A 14,858-nucleotide genomic window follows, 5' to 3' on the forward strand; every position below is an offset into this window, starting at 1 on the left:
TTCAAGTATCATCAAGCATTTACAAAAAAGTAAGAACATGTGTTTACCATTAAAGCTCCTGTCCATGAGTTTTACCTTCCTACTCATTCCCTGAAGCCCAGCTTCCTTAATAGTGCTTTAGTCAACTTCCTCCTGGAAAGGAGCCAGGACTAGCACTGGGGCAAAATTTAAACAAATAGAAGTACATAAATGCAGTTAAATTTATTAAAAGGCTTAGGTCTTATTTGAAAGTGAGAAACAGCTAAACCATATTCTAAAATGTTCACTGACATGTAATTAAAATAAATGGCTTTATTTTTAAAATGTCTTTATTTTAAAAAGACTTACAAAACTTGCAAGGAGCTAACTTAGTAAGTTTAAAAGGATCCAATATTGGCCAACATGAAAATTTACCATTGCATGCAAATTTTTTATGTACTAGCAGCCCAAGTATTTTCTAGGTGCAATTTCCCTTGTTTACAGAGATTAGATAAATTTATGCCACAATGTACAGGCTAGAACCAAAATGCTTATCATCTGCCATTTACCAAGCTGCACATGGTTCCCTTCCCAAAGAGATGTACATAATGAGACTTGATGGCAAAGCCAAAGAGCATAAGCATGGCCCTATGGAATACAGTAGCACTCGAAGCTTTATCAATTACTTGCTAGAGTTTTAAACAATCCAGGTGACAGAGCTTGGCATGACCCTACCATCAGGCTATTACTCGTCTTTCCTTTAAATAAGCAGCCAAAAGGTTAACTTCCTAGCAGTTACACTTAAATTCAAAAAAGTAAACCACTTGCTAAATGACTGATTTGTAACCAGTTTTACTGTGAGCTACAAATTTATTGCAAACTGCAGCTGCTGACAGAAAACAAAAAAAGGTCAAACTTCAAAAATGAGAAGTATAACCAGTTCAGTAATTTCCACATAGGAAAGCTGTATAAGATATTCAGTAAGTGCAGCAGATTTAAACACAGGGGAGTACATAAACAGTCAATTCTTTTAACACAATCCATGCCAAAATCTGAGGTCATGCAGTGATAACTTAATTTTACCCACCAATGTACCTAATATACCCATGACATATCTTTAACAAGCACTTACAGCATTACGTGGAGCAAGCTCTTTGTGGCTATAGAAGTCTTCCTCCATGCTACTGAGCCCTGTAACAGTGCTCCTGCAGCCTTTGCTGGGCACTGCACTTGGAGAAAACATTTTCCTCAGCTATCTCCTGAAGAAAAGGGAAATGGCTCTCTAGAGGAGTGACACACCTACTCACCAGCAAATGCAATCAGATATTTTCTGATTAGTTGATGGCTGACCTTCATGATTTCATTGGGAAATAAGGGCCTATTCTTTCAATAGTGGAAAAATTCAAGGCAGATCAATGTAACAAAGATGATTTTACTGACAGTCTAACACCAAAAGGATTATTTAAAAAAACCCAAGCCCATTTTATCACGGTCTATGTCTTACAGTGGAAGTTTAACTCGCCTTGGTTGTTCTCTCTTCAGGAAAATTGATCAACTGTTTTTCTAAAGGACTGAGAAGTACTTATAAAAACTTCAGCCAAATCTATATCTTTCCAACACTAATACATACCAAGAGAGAAAAAAATAGTTTGCTTAATGAATATTTTTTCTTTAATGTTTCAGAGAGCATAAAGATGAAATTTGGTTTTACTATGCCTGAAAGTAGCTCACTGTTTGAGCTAGATATAATCAAGAATACCTGAAAGATGAGATTTATACAATACCACTCTACATAGTGATGTGGGCAGTACATGTCCAAAATATTAAATTTTGGCTAGGTACTAGTTTTGAAATCTATTTAAAGTTACATAGGATAGTTTTACCCTTCTATAACAAAAATAACAATAAGCTTTTCTAATACCCTCTTAGTTACAAGTACATGGTCAACTTTTAAGAACAACAGTCTACTAGGAAAAGACTGGCCCAGCTTGAAAAAATCAAAGGGAAAAAAAGTGTAAGTTACTAGTGAGTCAGAGCTCTGTATCATCCCAATTATACATTTTTATAATTTTTAAAAAAGGACCAAAAAAAAAATGTTACAATGCCATCAAACAGGTATTTAATGCTATGCTAAGAATCAATGAGTCATGAAAATAGGGCATAAGATAACTCAAGAGTTTGAAAAGTTCAATAGCTTATGGCATAGCAGAACACTTCCTAACAACCTATTACCAACACATGAAGTTTGGGGTATTCTTCTTAAAGGATTAAACTGTGTAAGTATAAATAAATCAGAAGTTACTTACAAAACAATATAGATCAGACAAGATGACAGATTTTGGCAACAAAGCCTGCTGGAGACAGGTGATATTTGGTGGTGGCTTTTGGCTGCTTCTCAAGTTGGAAACTGATACAAGAAGATTAAATGTCCACAATCATTCTATCAAAACACCTTACTTTTTGTCCAGTATAAATTTCAACCCTAGTACTCTACTCCCAAATATACAAGCACTGCCTGACCAGGACTCAGAACAATTACTTTTACAGACAACTGGCAAACAAAGTCTTCAGCTATGTGGCCTCAGACAGCACAAAGACCACTCCTGGTCAGCATGACCAAAAGGAGATCCCTGCTCTTCAGCACTGCAGGCAGAGATGCAGCCTCAGCACTCTTCAGGCCCTGCCAAAAACACCACTTCACGGCTACCTGAATAGTTTCCAGAGTTCATAGGAAGTTAAACACCATTAAGAGTAATTAAGGAAAAGCTGCAGTCTACGAAATCGCTTCTGTTGTTACCCTGTGAGAACACAGTTTGTGTACAGGCATACTACAAAACCACATCACAATAGTGTACAAAATGAGCAAAGCAAGACAAGACAGAACTCCTGCACTGTTACTAACACACTACTCATTTATTCCACTTACCACTTGCTGGAAAAGGAAGAAAGCACCTTAACCTTACAAACACTTAAGCAAATGAAAGCGAGTGTATTCCCAATTCAAAGGGACTAAAGGTGTACAAACGATGATGCTGATTGTTACAAACATGGAAAACGCAAGGCTTTAATTCAGCATGCTAATTTAAATGACACATTCTCAAGAGCTTCTGAGAATATCTAACTAACAACTCAAATTAACACACGCCTTTAATTTTTACCAGTGGCTTAAAAAAACCAAACCAAACCAAAAGCACACCAAAACCAACCAACCAAACACTCTTTTAATTGGGTCTTGGAAAAAACAAATTAAAAGTATGCAATCAAAGCAAGCACAGGTTGAGAAATCAATATTCGCAAAGACAGGATTTGACTTTTTTACTGTTCCTCTTCTCAGACTATCAAAAAAGATTTTTCTTTTAACTATGCATTTTACACCTAAAACAATAGCTTGAACATTAAATTCTGCTATGTTGCTTCCTTAAACTTTCGAAATGTATTATTTTCGACAAGTTAAGGAAACAGAGCAGGAAAGTAAAAAAACCATAGTATTAAGTATGCATACCCTAACAGCCATTTTCTCCCTTGTGAATTGTTGTATCAGAGCCTAAAATTACAAACAAAAATTTCAAAAATTCATTGACAAAGCACTTTTCTTCCAGTTTTTGTTACCTTTTTCACTTATTATCAAGCCTATCAAGAAAACAAATTGTCAAGAACTGTTTAGGCACATCACTTCTCCCACCTCTTCCTGTAAGCCTTAAAATGCTTTCCTCCCACCTCTTCTCCATGAACCCCATTTCAACCACTCCACTCTCTGGCCACCTCCTGCTTGCTTGTTCAAAAGTAATTAAACAACCACAGCTATATGGTGAGCAATGGAAAACTAAACTAAAAAAAATAAATTAACACAACAAACCAACAACCAACCAACAAACCAAACCAAAAAAAGTCCAAGTCACCAAGTTGTAGCTCAGGAAGTCCCTAATACTCAGCCTGTGGGAGGCAAGGAAGAGAGACAGCGAGGAAGTTCTCTGTTGAAGCTTTCTTCTCCAAACATCTGCTGCTCTTAGCTACTGTTGGGCTGGGCAGATGACTACAGCTGCTCTCATCCCAGTTGATCCAATTCAGGCAATGTTGATTCATAATACTAAGCAGTGATCAAGTCCCTCTTTTTACTGACCAACTCTATTTCCTCTCCTAATCCTTAGTTGAAAAATATTAAATATATTATTTCAAAGTAAGCCTTAAATCTTTACAAGTGTAAAGACAGAGTTGTACTATCTTGACCAAAGCAGAAACCACGTAGTGAAAAAGGGGGAGTGAAATCAACAGGCATTTATGCAAAACACTTTATAATAGTAGCTACCAGAAAACCAAAGTGGATCCAGTTACCTCCTCCACTAGGCACAAGTGATAAAGCCAAGTGAACAATTTAGGATAAAAGTTTTTAATTTTTTGACAAATACTTTTGGGTACAAGTAAATCATGTTGCATATTGTCAGTTCCCTGCATGACTCTGCCTCTTTTCTACACCTTTTGTGTGTGATCTTTGGGGAACAAAATTGTCCCACACTGAGGTGAAACACTGTATTTTGACACAACACTGTATTTTGACACAGCCAGTGGCAGTGTTAGCTCATGCTGGAAATTCAAAATGGTACACTTACTACAGGTTTGCTATAAAATTGCTCTGATTAGCAACGCTGAAAAATAGCAGGAATTATATATAATTGCAGAAAAACGGCACAAGGAATTACAAGTGCAATACATTAACAAGTAGCCAGAACATTAATGTCGACTTTTTACCTTCATTATATAACCACGTCTCTGCAGATGCAGCAGGAGGTGGCAGTAAACACGATCTCCCGAGCAACACCTGAAAATTCTCTCTCAGGAATGGAAGACCCGGGGGTGCCTACTTTAAGGTTCCCAAAGCAGAAACCCCGCTCTGCAGCCTGACCCTGCCGGAGAGCGCACACCCCTCCCCGCCGCCCCCGGGCACTTCCATCGCGGCTCTGCCAGCGACCCGGCCAGCACAGCCACCGCCGCAGCCTCAAGCACGGAGGGGCCCCCGAGCCGGCGGCACCCGCACTCCGCGGGTCTCCGGAGGGGAGCGGCTTCCCCTGCCCGCCAGCGGCGCGACACCGCCGGCTCCACCGCCCACCAGGGCGGGAGGGCCCCGGACCCCGGTGGCTCGCGGTGCCCGTGGGGTGGCGACGCCCCGACACTGCCCGGCCCAGCCGCGCCGCGGCCCGACGGGAGCTGACGGGACGGCACGGTCGGGGTCGCCGCGCCCCGCCTAGGCCCGGCCGCGCACCGCCCCCGGACCTCTCAGCGGGGAGGGCGCGGGCCCGGCGGCTCCTCACCTTGGAAACGTTGCCCGCGGCAGGGAGGTGCGAGCATCGGCGTCCCCCGCCGCCGGCCTCCGCGGAGCTGCCCCCACCCCCGGCTGCTCACCGCGCTCCGCTGGCCCCGGCAGCCGGGCCACGTCCCTGGCCCTGCCCGTGCGCAGGCGCACTCCGCCGCCGCCGCCGGGAGCAGCCCCGCGCCCCCACCCGCGCCCCTCGCGGCCTCTGCCCGCCGTGGGGAGACCCACGGGCCTGTGCGGGAGGCAACGGGCCCGGCCGTGCTTCGGGTAGCCGGAGGATGGCCTGGCGGCGGGACAGCCGCAGTGCCCCCCGTTTACGGGGGTTCCGGGCTCGGTGCCGTTGCTCGTGTCTCGGTAAACCGGGGGGAGCAGCTGCCGTCGCAGCGTGCCAGGCCGCTTACGTGCTCCCTCCTTCCTGCACCCACCCCACCCCCCCCGCACCCGTTATCTCATCGCCCCCGTAACGACAAAAGCCCCGCGAGCGTAAGCCGAGCCTCCACCTCGCCCCCAGCCGCAGCCTCTCTGCCAACCCTGAGCCGCCACCCCGGCCCTGCGGTGACAGCAGCGGCAGAGCCACGGAGGCTCCGCGTCACCTCGGCACAGGGCAGGGATGCATCGCATCGGCTCCCTTAGGAAGAGGCTGTCTGGGTACAGGCACAGCGCCTGCCGGGGGTCTGCCGTGACGCTATCTGTCCGTAACACCACGTTCTCCGGGAGCACCCACCAGACCGGGGGTAGATGGGCCCTTCCTGACAAGCGTTTGTCAGACACGTCCATGCCAGATGCTGATTAGGTTACACGAACAGTTGAAAGACTGTCTGCTCCGAGCAGCTCCCCATCTAATAATGAGCCATTTGCCATTGTGCTTCTACAATGAGGCATAGAGACTTCTAGACAAAACCATACAGAAGTTCTCATCTGTAAGACTTCTTATAAAAGCTTCATTAAAAAAAAGCCCAGCGCTACCAGGATACGGACACTACATACTTCTTTACAGCCAAATACACAAATAAGATGTTAACAAACAAGCAACAGTCACAGGAATAGGTTATAGATTGGCTGCCAACATTTTTTTTTATATATATAAAAAGGCTACCCACTGTCCCAACAGCAGAAATGCAGGTGCTACAACTGAGTGCAGAGGTCAGTCCAGTCACAACCAACACCCTTGGGTGCTCTGCAGGCAGACAGGGAGAGGATCCCTGCTTCCAGGAGTAACTTCATCAGTCCAAACAGACTTATTCCAAACACAAGACCTACATGATACCTTTCTCTCTAGAACATAACAAAGTAAAACCACCACATACTATAAAACAGAAACTGAGAAATAGCATTGAAGACAAAAATGCGAACACACTTTTTTTCTGTCAGTGTTATCAGAAAAATGCATTTTACTTAAACACTGAAAAAATCTTAGCTTTTACCTCAACAATTTCACTGCCTCTGTGAACAGCTGCTGCCCTGTCAACAAACATTGTCTTAAAAAGTGTGGAGAGATTTGCCCTCAATTTGTAAAAAATTCCAGAGTGGGGCTAATAAACTCAGCTGGAGCTTCCCTGTTTCTCCAGGTGATAACTAGCAAGAAAGGCCATGCAGGTTTGATGGGATAACAGGCTGATTTTTTTGTCATGGTGAGATGGAGAGAATGAGAATTTGATTTTGTTTTTTTATTGTTTAGCAACAGGACTAGTGGAACCCTGCGTATGATACAGTGTGGTATGTCTTATCAAAGAAAGTAATTGCCCATCAGTTGTCAGCAGACTCTGATGGGAGAGCATGTGTGTATGTGCTAAGGAGCAGCTAAGACAATGTGCTTCCTCAGACTTTATGTAAAAAGCAAGAAGTATGTAGAATTATGACCTTTCTAAAATTCAGACTTAGCTAAATAATTTCTGAAGCTAGCAGGTACCTACCTGATAGGAACCATTCTGGTACTTGCCTACTCTAGGAAACATCTGTTACTTCAGTCTCTTGTGGTTATTTTAATGAAATTATTGACTTGTCAAAATATTGGTATATGCATTGTTAGTTGTGTGGTGTTGGGGTTTCTTTGCAAAGTGAATGAGGATAACCAGCAAACACGTCAGGAACAGACTCTGGCTTCGTGCACAGTGTCAAGAAATCTGTTGCCACTTAGCCTGTTTGTCCCGGTATATGTATGTATATATATGTATCTATGCAAGTATATATTCTTGCTTTATTTAATCAAATATTAATTATGCTAAGTGTCTAGGATTTATTCTAGGAAGAGTATTCAATTGGGTTTCAGTTGGCTGCATGTTTTCATTATTTGCTATTCAATCAACAGAGGAAAAAATGAACAGAATTAATATCCTATAACATTCCCATAATTGGTGAGTCTTAAGATCAAATCTATTGGCTTTTCTGTTGTTAGTATTCCTCTGCTGTGATGTATCCCTTGCTAATAACTCCTTGTGCATCTAATGAAACAGGGCTTGGCAGCAATGACACGTCCCGTGGTGGCAGCAATATTTTTCCCTGTAACTCCTTCCCCCGATCCCCCGATGGGCAGCAGGAGCCAGGGACCCCACCCCAGCTCCTCACCCCGGGCTTGCTCCGGAGGCCGCCGCGGCGCGGTGTGAGCGCTCCGCCGGGCCGGCAGGGGGCAGCAGTGGGAGCACCAGGGACAGTCCGGGCGGCGGGCTCCGCCTCGCCGGGCAGGCCAGGACCTGCGGCTGCGCAGTGGGCGCGGCCTTTTCCCCCCCTGCTGCGGAGCGCAGTTGTCGTGCGGAGCGGGCCCCGGCCTAGGCCTAGACCGGACAGTACCTGGCACGATGGTCAGTACCGGACCCGTAGGACCCGGGGGTGGGGGAGGAGCTCTGCCCGCGGTCCTGCGTCCACCGCCCGGCTCTTCCCGGCCGGATGGAGGCCGATTGGCCCCGGCCCGGGGCCGGCAGTGGCGGATCCAGCGTGGCAATGGCTGCCATGAGTGCCGGGACCCGCGCCGCAGGGTGGATTGTAGTGGCGCGGCGGGGCTTTAGCGGGGCCCGGCACGGTCCTGGACCGGCCTCGCTACCATCCGCCCTGGGTCGTGGCCTATCGGTTGGGTGAGGCGGCAGGCCGGGTCGGGCCCAGACGCGTGGCTCTGGGCCGACGGGGGAAGAAATGGGAGGTGGTCGGCGGGCCGGGTTTGTCAGAGCCCCCGTGCCTTGCAGCAGCTGGCGCCTGGCCGGAGGGCCGGGGAGTGCGGGCGTCTGACGGGCCGACCGCCTTCCTGCCGCGGGGCTGGGCGGTGGAAGCGCGGGCAGGGGCTGGGGAGTGTCCGCCCTGTCGGGGACTCAGTGAAGGCTGTTGTCTTCTGTAGAGGGGGGAGCTGCGGGAGATGCCGGCTGCGCGACAGAACAAGGATTGTCTGCCCGGGGAGTGACTGGAAGTGCCAATAGTTACTGTTTTGGTGCCTGCAAACAGGATTTCAGTTAACAAAGTTTCGGGGTTTTTCCATATGGGGACCTTATGGGGAGAAGTGTGCATTAGTTACTGTGGGAAGGATAGAAAATTTAATCTAAATGTATAAGTTAAAGTGTTTTATTCATAGCAGGCTGAATTTAGTTAGAACAGTTTTGGCTTGCATGGGTTGTATGTTACTAACATCTAGTTATATTTTTTATTCAAGGGGTTTGTGAAAGTTGTCAAGAATAAGGCGTACTTCAAGAGATACCAAGTGAAATTCAGGAGAAGGAGAGGTATGGTGAAATTCCCTGTAGCATAAAATTATTAAATATCATTAATATAATTAAATGACATTGAGTATTCCTACTTTTTTTCATATATTTCCCACACTGTAACTGTTGTCTTTCAGAGGGAAAAACTGATTACTATGCTCGCAAACGTTTGGTAATTCAAGATAAGAATAAGTACAACACCCCTAAGTACAGGATGATTGTGCGTGTTACCAACAGAGACATCATTTGCCAGGTAAGGTCTGTGGTGCTTGCTACTTACCTGCCTTCCCAGAGCGAAATAAACAAACTGTAATGGGTGAAACAGCTTGGGTTTTATTTGGTCTTGATCTGAGCAGATTTTATCATGTAAAGTAGGTTTTTAGAGGAGAGCAATCTTTAGGGATGCAGCTGCAACCTCGTTCATAAACCTTATTCACAATACAGAAGTTTTATTAGTGTTAACCTCTTCGCCAGTGTTGTTTGTATTGTAAAACTGTACTGATAGTGAGCTAAATGAAAGATTTTAAGGAGAGGGAAGGTTTGTCTATTTTTTCCTGCTATATTTAAAGTGCTGTGAAAAGAGGGTCTTTTTACTTGGCTGAAAACAAAGTTGGCTACTTGGTTTGTCAGCCTGCACTGGCTATTGCAGTGTATGTAATGGTTCTGTGGCGCATAGGAAGCAGCTAAGCCTTGTGATGGCTTTCCTGTGAGATTAAATGAGAATAGTAGGCATTTTTTGTGCTTATGCAGTTGTGTGTGTCTTGTCAATGTGATTCACTTTTTAAAAAATTTTCAGAATGTTTTGACTAACTTTTAAGTTAAAGGCTTTGGTGTGTTTGTTCTGTTATAAATGCATGTTGTTTAGCTCAAGAAAAAAAAAGAAGGTAGAAAAGTTAAACTGATTCCTTTCTTCATAGAATAGTTATCTGCTGAGAACAGTGTGGAGTGCTGGTTTTTACAGTCAGTGCAGACAAAACTGTATAACCTTGATGAGGTTATTTCATCTTTAAAACTCAAAACAAAAATCAGTGGTGGCAGGTGCTTACATCTGACTGATGGTGCCTTTCCAGTATGTAGGAATCCTGCAAAAAGAGGACAGCTTTTAGATGTAGAATGGATATTTGGGAGCCAAGAGGAGAAGGTTCTGTATATGAAAGGAACAGTAGACAGATCTGATAGTACTTTCTGTCACACAGGAGACCCATGAGATTATGAATATCTTAGACTCATTAATAAATAATTCCATAAGGCCAGTAACAATATCATCACAAACTTCATAGATGCTTTTGCATTTTTCTGAGGTGCATTATATACTGCATTACATGAGAACTCCACACAGAAAGTGGGATAGAATCTGTCCACATCTATAATGATTCTTTGAGAATAAGAAGTTTCCTGTCCTCTTGTATGTGGAGAGGTCAATAAAAGTTGTTACTGATGTAAACGGGGACAGATTGGACTGAGGCCTTCATTATACCTTTTTAAAACAAACAACAAAACAAAAACCAACACAACCCATTGGGTTTACAGGCAAGGTTGGCAGTTTGCTGAACCATTCCTACACAGAGTTCCTATTGGAACCAAAGAAACAAAAGATTGAGCCCAGAATTACTGTGAGACCACTAACTGTTGCTTCCTTGTCAGATCGCCTATGCCAGGATCGAAGGGGACATGATTGTCTGTGCTGCCTATGCCCATGAGCTGCCCAAATACGGCGTGAAGGTTGGCCTGACCAATTATGCAGCAGCATATTGTACAGGTCTGCTGCTGGCACGCAGGGTAGGTATCTGTCACATTAGAAGTTGCTGCTCTGTCTTTCTGGTGCCCTTGCTGAAGGGAAGGCCCACTTCCTCAAGTGGCACGTTAGTATAAATACTCGACTCTGGGCTTTTCTAAATGCTTTTGCTCTTTACCATGTAGATTTGATGGCCTCTTGTGACTGTCAAATCACAGTGAGAGTATGACAGCATGCAGTTACAATGCCAGCAGCCCACTGTTAAGTGTTGGTACTTAAGCTTGGTGGAGGGAGGGAATCAGGATAAAAATGTAAGAAATGTACCTTTAAGAATTTAAAAACATATAAACAGCATCCATCCATTTTCCATACAAACTCGAGAATCAGGTCTTAGGTTCACTGGTGCACTTGTTGGCACAAAAAGTTGAAACTTAAAACATGCTTACCATAGTGGTTGTTAAAAACTTTGGGTTTTTTAGTATGATGTGCATAATTTTTGTAAAGAAATTGTTGAAAACATGAAGATTCTACAGGAAATTTACATTTTAAGGTGGTGGTGAATCTTAATTTTTTCAGAAAATGGAAAGAATTTCAGAAGTGCTTCTGTGTTCTTCCTCCTGACAGCTTCTGAATAAATTTGGTCTTGATAAGATCTATGAAGGCCAAGTTGAAGTGACTGGTGATGAATACAATGTGGAAAGTGTGGATGGAAAGCCTGGTGCTTTCACGTGCTACCTGGATGCGGGTCTTGCCAGAACTACCACTGGAAACAAAGTCTTTGGTGCTCTGAAGGGTGCAGTGGATGGTGGCCTGTCAATCCCTCACAGGTAATCTACTCTCTCTGGATGAATTCTTTTAGCATTAACCTCAGATGCTTCTGTATGTGATAGCCTGCTTATACAGTCACTTTATTAAATAATCACTACCAGGTTGTAACAAAATTAAGCAGCCTAGGTTCAGGGTTGGTTTTGTTTTGTTTGGATTTTTAATCCACAGGTGCAGTTCTGGTAGTGTTCCTTGCAAATAGGAAGATCTGCTGTTAATTTTTTTAGAAACTCCGAAGCTGTATTATTGCCTTTACTTAAAATGATCAATTTATTGGATGGACTTAAATAATAGCCTTTGGTATTCTGTTTTAAGTCTTAGCAAATTGTGTGTATATATCAGTTTCCCTATGAAAAGGTGTCCACCGGGTGCAAGTGCACTGGCTTTTGCTACAGTTGTCAATACAGTTGTTGGTCTGAGCAGTCCCCCTGTACTAAAGATTTCCTTACGGAAGTTACGACGATTTCTGACATAGGCTATGAATGACAGACTCAAGTTTTTTGGCAGTTTTATCTAACAATGTTGATTACACTGTTAGTACAGTGGACTGCTGCTTTCTGCTAGGAGCTGGGGAAAGCGTGAGATCTGTTGGGTATTATCCTACCTTCTTCCACACTGTCCTATTCATTCTTGAGTAATTGTCACTTTCTCACTTGGCTGCTACATGATGATATTCCCAGTGACTGAACACTCTGTAGTTGGTCCATGGTGTGTACATGATGTATTGCACTGTTTCAAGACGGGACTGATGGCAGCTGACATTTTCATTTTCTGTATCTCCTGATGTTCATTTAGAACGACCTATCCCTCTGTTATCTCTAGGAGAATCTGGTTAACTAGTAATTTTTTGTGAAGTTTATCCTGTGAATTGGAGGGTTTGGCAGTATGTCTTTATCTGACACTAACTGCTGTTTCACAGTACCAAACGTTTCCCTGGTTATGACTCGGAAAGCAAAGAATTCAATGCAGAGGTTCACCGCAAGCATATCATGGGCCAAAATGTTGCAGATTACATGCGGTACCTGATGGAGGAGGATGAAGATGCTTACAAGAAACAGTTCTCCCAATACATAAAGAACAATGTGACACCTGATGGGGTAAGATTCATCCACCTGGCTCTTGTGCATTAATAGGGATGGAGATGAGTCTTGCGTAGGGCCTTCTCTAGTAATGCAAATAAGCTTGACATATGACATGAATAACATTCATGTTGTATGTTATTCACATTAAGACAGTATTTTTCCTTCATTAAGGGCTCTTTAGTACGCTGTAGAACTTTTGAAAGTGACATCTTTTCTGCTGCTCTGAAGCTTAACATTCTGCCTGTAAGTCTGAGCTTACAGGACCTGTACTGTAACATAGAGCACTTGTTGGGTTTTTTTCTGATACGGAAATTAACTTGAAGCTTCTATTAACTTAAGTAGCTATTCCTGTATCACAGCCTGTCATGTTTGCAACTGGTGGTTGCAGCTGTAAGGATGTGCTCTACATCAAGTCTGTTTTACAATTTGTGTGACTGTATAGGTAGTTCTAGGTCCCAGGTGAATAGAGTAGCTCAGTTTAGCTCTATTGTAGAAGCTGGCAGCTCGTGGAACTAGAGTGTAACACATCTTTTTCAGATACTATTTTAGAGTACTTTGTAGAAACTACTAGATCTGTAAGATTACCAAGGTGCTTCTTTCAGGTGTTAAAACTTGTTCCAGATGGCTTGTCCTGCTGTCTGTAAGGTTCTTGCTTGATTTCCCTGATTTGGTGGTTGTGAAGCCAGAATCAAACATTCTTATGTCCTCTTCTGGGCTAGGAAAACTTGACTTCATTCATTATCCCTTTACTGCTGTGAGGTTTTGGGTTTCTTTGTAAACATAACTAATGCCTCATTTCTTATTTTTTAGTAAAACCCACGTAATGTATTATAAATTCTGACTTCATCTATACATTGTATTTGTAGTATCTTTTGCAATTAAGTGCATCCAGGGCTTAAGTCAATAGATGGATCTCTTTGTAGATACAGAAAAATTTTCACAGCTGGGGTTTAGTGTCTTAATTAACTACCAGAAAAGGTATTTTTAAAATTGGTGCCATCAGGGAGCTGTAGTTCTGGGGACTGAGCAGCAGAGAGGTGGGCATCCTCTGGTACCTTCTGCTATTGACCTGTATAGCTGGAAAGATCACTTCTGTTTCCCTGGCTTGTATGTTAGATGAATAGTCAATCAAGTGCAATGACCTGCAGTATGAGCAGTCAGACTGCTCTTTGGGTGTAGTCTCTGCTAATCTTAGTGCATCCTTGGAGATGATGCAGGGACGGGGATGGCTCTTGCAAGAGTTTTTAATTTGTAGCTGTTTTCACAACTTCTACTCTTTCCCTCTTAGTAAGCAACTTCTGTAATGTGTACTACAGTGGACTCTGCAAATTGAAGGTATTATATGTCTGACAGTTTATGTGGACTAATTTTGGTTTAGTAAGTAAACATGAAGTATTTTATTCTAGGCAGTAGAATAACTTTGTAGACTGCCTTTAGTTTAAATGTAGGGAAGCTGTTGCATTGAAAGTAGGCTTCAGAGGAAGAAGTGTTTAAACTGCCAAGATGCTAGCCTGTCTTTATGAGACTTGCAAGTAGTCTGTAGTTAGACTGTGGCTTTGGTTCCTTCCATATCTGTAAAATAAAGGTAAGATTACTTTCTCTGGTTTGTGTTCAGTTGTGGGTTTGGATGGGTAAGTTACATTACAGCAATAGCAGGGATTTCAGGATGCTGTGTCAGTGATCTGTATAAAGTGCTTTAAAAAGGCAGCCAAACAAAATGACAAGCTGAATGGTGATGTAAATTTGTTTCCAGTACATGCATTGGTAAGAGCATCTTGAATTTTTTTATATGATCCTATATGGACCACTATGCAGAATTTAACTGTTTGTTTAATTGAAGATGGAAGAGATGTATAAAAAAGCCCATGCTGCTATACGGGAGAATCCAGTCCATGAAAAGAAACCCAAGAGAGAAGTCAAGAAAAAGAGGTAAAACTCATCTTCTTTAACATGAATGTGACTTCTCTGATGAAGAAGTTCTGGTGAAGTGTGTTACAGAGGTGGGAATATATTGACCACCATTTTGCTTATTTCTGCCTTGGATGTATCACACGCTGTGCTAACATTGCAGGTGGAACTGTCCCAAGATGTCCCTCGCCCAGAAGAAAGACCGTGTTGCTCAGAAGAAGGCCAGCTTCCTCAGGGCCCAGGAGCGCGCAGCTGAGAGTTAAGACAACTTCCACGATTTTCTATGAAGCTTTGGAAAAAGTGGCAATAAATTTATTGATTAAGCAACTGTGTAAGACTGGCTAATTCATGTATCTTAT

General features: G+C 43.3%; 2 protein-coding genes and 1 non-coding gene across 13 annotated transcripts in view; 2 read left to right on the forward strand and 1 right to left on the reverse strand.

The window, feature by feature from the left end:
- Positions 1 to 5,868, reverse strand: part of EVI5 (ecotropic viral integration site 5) — a 74,223-nt gene extending 68,355 nt beyond the window's left edge. For 5 of the 11 annotated variants that reach the window (XM_071750730.1, XM_071750726.1, XM_071750728.1 and 2 more), the window contains exon 1: positions 4,705 to 4,851. In XM_071750730.1, the coding sequence (XP_071606831.1) occupies positions 4,705 to 4,710 (6 nt within the window). In that variant the 5' untranslated portion in view covers positions 4,711 to 4,851. Of the gene's footprint in view, positions 1 to 4,704; positions 4,854 to 5,264; positions 5,411 to 5,766 lie in introns of those variants that run through there. The other 6 variants (XM_071750721.1, XM_071750727.1, XM_071750722.1 and 3 more) reach the window with 4 other exon arrangements.
- A 2,040-nt stretch (positions 5,869 to 7,908) lies between these two features.
- RPL5 (ribosomal protein L5) lies at positions 7,909 to 14,826 on the forward strand. The gene is made up of 8 exons (XM_071750752.1): positions 7,909 to 8,064; positions 8,901 to 8,970; positions 9,087 to 9,202; positions 10,594 to 10,728; positions 11,309 to 11,511; positions 12,429 to 12,606; positions 14,432 to 14,520; positions 14,663 to 14,826. Exons 1-8 carry the CDS (start codon positions 8,062 to 8,064, stop codon positions 14,760 to 14,762), a joined length of 894 nt encoding a protein of 297 aa, XP_071606853.1. The 5' UTR covers positions 7,909 to 8,061; the 3' UTR covers positions 14,763 to 14,826.
- LOC139799460 (small nucleolar RNA SNORD21) lies at positions 12,169 to 12,265 on the forward strand. The gene has a single exon (XR_011727280.1). It is a non-coding gene; the product is annotated as a small nucleolar RNA SNORD21 (small nucleolar RNA).
- Positions 14,827 to 14,858: the final 32 nt, after the last annotated feature.

The sequence above is a fragment of the Heliangelus exortis genome, chromosome 8, assembly GCF_036169615.1.
Source record: "Heliangelus exortis chromosome 8, bHelExo1.hap1, whole genome shotgun sequence".
Lineage (NCBI taxonomy): Eukaryota > Metazoa > Chordata > Aves > Apodiformes > Trochilidae > Heliangelus > Heliangelus exortis.